General features: G+C 48.5%; 1 protein-coding gene across 1 annotated transcript; it reads right to left on the reverse strand.

Moving 5' to 3' along the window:
• Nucleotides 1-2,308: 2,308 nt before the first annotated feature.
• DBX1 (developing brain homeobox 1) lies at nt 2,309-6,553 on the reverse strand. Its single transcript, XM_016164930.2, has 4 exons — nt 6,037-6,553; nt 5,283-5,384; nt 3,171-3,373; nt 2,309-2,716 (listed from the first exon to the last, which is right to left on the reverse strand). Exons 1-4 carry the CDS (start codon nt 6,401-6,403, stop codon nt 2,366-2,368), a joined length of 1,023 nt encoding a protein of 340 aa, XP_016020416.1. The 5' UTR covers nt 6,404-6,553; the 3' UTR covers nt 2,309-2,365.
• Between the last annotated feature and the right edge of the window lie 1,019 nt (nt 6,554-7,572).

Genomic DNA, 7,572 nt, shown 5'->3' on the forward strand with positions numbered 1-7,572 from the left:
GCTGTTGTGAATAGTATGAATGTGAATACCGCTTGGCTATTGTGAATAGTGCTGCAATGAACATGGGTGTGCCTCCAGAGTACTTTGATTCCAGATGTAGACACTAATCCATCCCCATGCCTGAAAATGGTCCTTGACTATAACTAAGAACTTCAGGCTTCAGATGGCAAGGGGGGAACGTTGGGCCAGTTCTGATTAGAATCCTATTTCTGGATGTCCTGGCAGCAGCCAGGTGAAGGAGAAATAGCCTGAATCACTCAGAGCAGAGTTTTCTATGAGAAAGGTTGTATGCCTACTATGTGCGAGACCCCAGGCTAGGTACTTTCATGTGTGTGAAGGGGGAAATGTGGAAGACTTCTTGAATTAAGAAAATTATGACAGTAAAAATATATATTTTTTTCAAATTCCCATGATCATGTATAAACAGTAATAAAAACAGCAATCCCCAATGTCAGGAAGAGGTCCAGCAGGGCAGGATATCGAGGATATCAGAAACTTAGCATGGAAGCGGCTTGTGTTATTTGAATGATGAGAATATGTTATTTGTGTTAATTGCGAAACGAATATATTCAAAATTCAAACATAATACAAATTACTGAATTTTAAGTTTAACAGCTTTTTCCCCCATGACTACTGAAGTTTGCGTTAGGATAATAAGGAAAATGGGTCTGTGTGGCTGATGTGAAAGAGATCAATCTCAAAGGGCACAAAAGCCTCTGCCAGGGTTCAAAGCTAGTCTTTAAAGAACATTAATTTCACTTGAGAGCTACAAGTCATGACTGCAGATGGCATTTCCAATAAAATCAATTTGTACACAAAAGTCAAGACCAACTTTGAGCTTCGCTGAGGACTAGGAAAAAACCATTGAAAACTTGAACCACTTAAACTGACTTTCACTGATTTCTCTTAGTTCATCATTTCAGTCCTTAGAGAAGGGGAGAAGGATTATTGCAGTCTCAACTAGCAGGTATCATTTTACTGGAGCTACTTCACTTATAACCACAGCAAATGTGATTGTTTTATGGTACAGGGAAGCAGAAAAGGCACTAGCCTGAGCGTCAGAGATGGGTTCTAGTTCCAGCTTGGCTAACTAGGTCGGGTGGCTTTAGACATGTTCCTTCCTCTCTTGACTATTGCCTACCTCCTGTGAATCCCCACAGCACTTGGACTAAAAGTTCCATTCCTTTTAGCTCTAATATTCTGTGAATTAATAGCAATTGACCCTGTATCCATTCTACTTTTTATTTGGCATTTGTTCATTTGACACATATATACATATATAAAAATCTGTACATGGAAAAAATACAAAATAAGTATTTCTTTATAAGTTATGCAATCAAACAGCTACCTTTTTTAAAGTTTAAAAACCATTGCAAAAAAAAAAAAAGAGAGAGAGAGAAGGAAATCTAGTCAGTCATTTACAGTCCTTTGCAATAACCTTGGTATAAAATATCCATACAACTCAAGTGTACAAAATAGTGTACAGTTCATAAAAGCTGTGCAAAGACAGCAAAGTTCAGTAAAAAAAAAAAAAAAAAATCAAAGAGGCTTGTGGATCTTTCTCTGTTCACAGCATGCCCAGTGCTCAGGAGTTTTGCAGGTCAGCAAAACCTCCCCCGAAATAATAAAGGGGCACAAGGTAGAGTGCTTGGTGCATATACTATGTAAGCAGAAATTATAAAGAAAACGCTTTAACAGACACATACAGAAATAGAGACCGACTCTTCTTCCCATTTAGAGAACTCACAGTTTTGCTCAGAGAGCATTTAAAATATGACAGAAAAGACTCAATGTTCATGTGTACCTTAGACCAGAAGGCACAGGTAGACATTCTTTCTTTTTTGAAATTCTTGAGCTTTCTAAGGGCTCTGCTATGGGAAGACTGAGTTACCAGAGTCTGGAGCTGGGTAGGAGGCCGTTGCTACCTAAGATAGGGAGGTGGAGGAATCCTGTAAGTCAGGGGTCTTGGAGTCACAGACTTGGTGCTATGGCTCCTGACTCGATGTTATGGTTTCCTCCTCCACACAGGGTTTCCTGACTTACTGGTTTATCGCTGCTAAGGAGCAGCAGCGCCTGGCTCACAGGCGGTGCACGCCCAACTGTGTTTAAAATAGCTAGCAAAAGACAAAGATGGACAGGAGCCGTTGTGGAAAAGTTAAGACTGGGACCGAATCTGAACTTAACTTATGTGGAGAGGGCTGTTGGCAGGTGGATGGAAATGTCACTTCGGGCAATGGAAGGTGGCCATTGGACAGCGAGGAGCAGCAGCGTCCGGACAGCAGGGACTAAGTGAACACACAGACTGAATCCCACCTCTTCAATTTCAAAGCACTTAGAAATAGTACCCCAGGCGCTGGGGGCGCTTCTAAGACACCGTGATCTCCTCCTCCTCGCCCTCCTCATCCTCCTCAGAGTCGGAGAAGTCCGAAGGTTTGCCGGGGCTGCTCGAATGCGCGGGCGAGGCCCCTTCGAGCCGCGGGTCCCGCGGGTGCCGAGGGTTGGGGGATGCGTGATAAGCCAGGCGGTGGCGGGGGCTGGCCAGGCCCTCGTCTTCCTCGTCGTTTTCCCCCGGGCCCTTCTGGCCCACGTCGCTGAGGTCCGGGTGCGGATTGAGTTTGGTGGGAAGGGTCTGCTCGCGGCAGCCCCCGCTGGACAGGAGCTCGCGCTCCTTGGAGTTCCTCCACTTCATGCGTCGGTTCTGGAACCAGATTTTCACCTAGTGCGCGCGGGGCAGAGAGAGCAGGGGAGAAACTGAGGTTAGCGCAGACCCTCCCCAAAGATGGCGTGGGGCGGGGGTGTCGGCGGGATGTCGCAGGTGGGAAGGGGGCTCTGTCTTTCCCCTTCTTGCCCGCTCCCCATCCCTTGTTGTGAATTTAGGTAGATCTCAGCATTTACCCTACCCTCAACCCCCGCCTCCGCTCCTAGTGCCTCTTGCCACATCATCTGGTACTTGGCCCAGACGCGCGGGAGTGGGGGCGCTGAGCCCAGGATAAGTGGGTTGTCCTGAGCAGCCTCGAGGAATCTGACTCGGGCACTCATTCACTCCCTAGACCTTACTTTCCCCATCTGTACAATGGGATCCAAGGGGTTTCAGAGAACCCTCCCGATTGTACAACTCGTGGAGGAGGAGTGACGCCTGGCGGGAGAGGCTGTGGGGAGACTGCCCTCACTTGTGAGTCTTTCAAGCCCAATTTAGCCGCCAGCTTCTTGCGGTCGGGCTTGCTGATGTACTTCTGCTTCTGGAACATCTTCTCCAGCGCCTTGCGCTGCACGTCGGAGAACACGGCTCGACGCAGCATGCCGCGGCGAGGCTTGCCGCGGGCGGCCAGCGGCCAGGAGAAGGTCCCCGGGATGGGCACGACGCTTGAGGACGCTGCAGAGGGGTGGGGGGTTGGAGGTTGCGAATGAGGTGGTAGCGTCAGCCTCCCCAGCTCCACCTCCCTCGGTTTTTCTCTCTGACCCCTTCATCTTTAAAGCTCTCCTTTTTCTCCCCCTGGAGAATAGGCCACGAACCTACAAACCTGCGAGAGTGAAAGGCGCTTTCCACCCAAATAACTTCCCTTTCAACCGTGCAAACTCGGATTAGGTAAAACCACAGAACCACAGAAAACAGCTCCCACAATAGCCTGTTTTCGTTTTTCCATTCAGCGGTCTCAGAGAAACAAACCTGCGTACACCAGCTAAAATAGCAAGAGACAAAATAAATTACAAAAATAAAATATCCAGCTCAGGCCACTGGGTTTTCTTCTTAAGCTTTTATCACCTTGGTGGCTTTTGCATTCTTTCGATGAAAATAGGGTGCTTTACTGATTTGATAGAGAGGAGAAAATCCTCTTTGGATTTTTTTTTTTTGAAAATCCAATCAGTATTCATCTTTTTTATATTAATCTTTCCTCCCCTCCCCCGCACAACTGTAAAGAACTCCGCCGAATACATGAAAAGTGGCAGCTAATTAGCACATTGACCGCTTCCCAATGGGTATTGGCATGATAAAAAGGGGGAGAGTTTCGCTTTAAGGGAGGGAAAAAAATCCAAAAAGAAACAGAGACTCTAATGAAGCGTGAATGGTAATTGTGTAGTAATGAACTAACAGAAAAAGACTGAGGACAAGCAGCGAAAGCCATATATTACTGGGACAAAAGAGATTTACACTTTCAAACTAAACACAACTGCAGGCCAAGACCACTGGGAGAATACTGATGGCAGAGGCTTCTCTTCTCCGAATCATTTTCATTAAATGGACATGAAAAGCTATTTATAAAGCTCGGGTTGTTTTTGTTTGAGCATTGAGATGAGAGAGAAAGGGAGCAAATTCCATTATCAGCAGCAGCCTGACTGAAAGGGGGGGGGTGGTTAGTGAATTCTCTCTACCTCTTTTAAAAATCAATTGCTTATTTCTTTCGCTGATATTTGGGAGTGCTGTCATGGTTCTACCCATCCCCCACCGACCATTCCCAGTTTCTCTTCTCTATAGGGGCTTCTCTCTCTCATGAGTCTTGACAAGTTGCAGTTTTTGAGCCACAGTTTGTGTCACCACTGGGACTCCAGGATGAAAACTTCGGGGAACCTGTTTAAGGTGTTTCTCATTTAGACTTGGCGCCAATTTTCGGCTTCCTTCAGACTTCTTATTTTACCAGCTCAGTGGTCCTTAGAAGAAATATGGTGGTGGGGGAAGGGTATGAGAAAAAGTTGGGAAATCAGTTTGGTAAAAGGTTGGGGTTGTGGGAGGATCTAGTCTCCCTCCCCCTAGACGACCCCAGGCATCCCACACAAGAGGGCACCCCATGTGGTCTTGTGAAAAGTCCGAAGCCCTGAATGACTCTTAAAGAGAAATTAGCCCCGGCTGGTAGGTGTCTCTGGGCGGCGTGGAGAGGCGAGGGCCGGTCTGTGTGTGGCTGCCCGAAGGAGCTGACCAATTGGTCATGGTGCTGAAACCTTTGTGGGGAATCGTGGCCAAGTGCACTGACTCTGTGGGAAAACGGCGGCGTGAAGGGATGCCAACAGCTCCTCGCCGGGAAGGGAACCGCCTCAAATTGGGACCATGACAATTCCTGCTAATTTGTAGAGCAGGGAATTGGTGCAAAGTGTCAAGCAGTCACTGCTTGTGCTAAATAGGGCATCAAATTGGCGCGACGGATTCGTGAATGTTGTACGCCTTGCAACCTCTGAACCAGAGCGTAACCCCGAAGGGTGGACAGAGAAATATGACTTAGGGACAGGGAGCGATGGGCTGGTGTTGGGGCACCACCCAGCCTCACGAAAGGGAGGGGAATGAGACCTACCTGGGAAATACGAAGATCTGATGAAAGGCTGGAAGGAGCCTTCAAAGTAGGGAAAAGCAAAGGTCTTGGGAGGGACGCTGGAGAGCAAGGCGGGAGATGCTTCTGGGAGAGAGTGAGGAAGCGAAGAGAAAAGGGAGGGAGACAGGGAATTTGATTATGTACTTCATTATGCTTTTGCACATTGAATGCATAATATAATTAACCCTTCTGCTGATTTCAAAGGCATCTTCCTTAATAAATTGACAGAGTAAAATTAATCTTTCTCTAACGTCTCATCAATGGAAATCCTTTCACCCACAAAATAGTCCTCAGAGTTTCTCCCCTGTCTCCCATCTTATCCTAAGCACTAATGAGGTAGAAAGGGCCAGGGTGCAGAAGAAAAGAATTGCAGATTTATAATACTAGCTAAGCTAGTAAATATATTCTTGGGTTAAAAAAAAAAAAAAACAAAAACAAAACCTGGCTCCCAGAAGCTCGAGGGTAGAAGCACAGATGCCCGGGAGCGTGTGCTCAGTTTTGCTGGGTAAGGGAACTGTGCTCTCTCTCCGAATGAACCGCTCAAGTTCATTCCGAGGGTGGGGCAAACCTGGAAGCTTTTCTTCCTGGGAACCGGCTGGAGCTAACTAGGTCTCAGATTTCGAGACGTGGGCTCCTGTGTGCACCGATGTGTGAGTAGGTACCCGCTACATAGAGGGCACTGAGGCGAGAAGGACTACGCACCTGGACCGGCCGTCAATGTTTTGAGCTCACTTACCGGTTCTGGGCGCCGAGGAGAGGATGGCATTCACCCCAAATTTCAGAAACGTGGGCTCGCTGGCAGGGGAGATGGCGGTCTGCGGTGATCGGCCCCGCCGACTCCCGGGACCGGGGGAGCCCAGGTCCGAGGCCCCTGTGTCTGTGAGAGCCGCCGGGGCCCCCTGCCTAGGGGGTGACAAGCTGGCCGTGGGCGCGCTGCGGGGCAGGTAGGCAGGGGGTCTGCTGATGCGGATCAGATCCTCCACCAGGAAGCTGGAGTGGCCTGAAAATGCCGACCGCAGGGACTGGGGCAGCGTTAAGGTGGGCGTGGGGCGCAGGAGGCTGGGGTACCCGGCGGGGGGCGCGAGGAGGCCGGGGAACATCATGTTAGGCGTTGGGCGAGCGGAATAACCCTTCTTCCAGTGGCCTGAGGGTAAACGCTTCGCCTCCCGCCCCTCCCGCCCCCGCGGTGCACTCTCTCTTGGGCTTAGCAAAAGTCTCCAAGTAACGAACGATCCCACTTGGGCGCCTGCGAGTCCTCCGTGGTCCTCCCGTCGAGGTGATGGTTTTATAGTGGCCCGCCCGTTAAAGCGCTTTGAAAAGTGACAGCTCTGACAATGAAGTTCAACAAAGTTCTCCACTCGAGCTTCATTCGCCAGAGGCTCTGGGCACTCTGATTGGCGCAGGGGTGCAATTTATGATTGGATTAGTCTTCATAAGCATCGCCCGCACAATGGGCCGGCAACAAAGGCTGGCGCGCATCAGTTCTGCATTTCGACCGCCTCTTTGCAATACAGTGCACCCCCAAAGCTCTTGCCAGGGAGTTTTTGTTCGGAATCCACACCCAGGCTAATTAAATGCCTATTTAGAAGTTTCAGATGACATCTTGCCTCATAGAAAAGGAATTATTTAAAGAACGTACTAAATTTATTTGCAGCTCCCCTGCTGAGCCCTGAAAATAAATCAATAAATATTCATAGAATTCATCTCCAGGCAATCAGTAAAACATCCCTCCCCCTTTTGGGGAGGGCAATGGACAATTTCGAGCCAGTGAACATGAAAATATACTCTCTCTTCCATCTCTAACCCTGTATATTACTACATGTAATAGGTGGCTTATGTCAGTGTGTGTGTGGGGGGGGGGCAATGCCACTCTAGCAACCCAGGAAGACTTGAAATTAATGCTTTGAGCTATTGGACGTGTATCCATAATGGTGGAAGGAGGAAGTCTCAGTTTGAGTTATTTCATTATGGTTGAGTTTGAGAGAGTTTGTGGATACATGAATAGTGATATGATTTTCCTTATGCAAACTGCTAGTAACTTGAGAAACGAATTTCAGCGACATTCCTCTAGGATTGTCACCAAGGAGCGCTCCTCCGCTCATCTAGCTCATCTAGGGTAGGAGCGGAGGGGAGCAGCTCATTGGGGCAAGGCAGCAAGATTTCACTTGCAAAGGGCTTACCTCTGCCAGAAGCTGCCTCAGACAAGGTGACCAGAACGCTGTGAGTGCTATGCTGGCCCTTTTTCCAACCTCGAGGAGCCTTAGGCAGTTTT

Source organism: Rousettus aegyptiacus, unplaced genomic scaffold (assembly GCF_014176215.1).
Source record: "Rousettus aegyptiacus isolate mRouAeg1 unplaced genomic scaffold, mRouAeg1.p scaffold_m13_p_5, whole genome shotgun sequence".
NCBI classification, from domain to species: domain Eukaryota; kingdom Metazoa; phylum Chordata; class Mammalia; order Chiroptera; family Pteropodidae; genus Rousettus; species Rousettus aegyptiacus.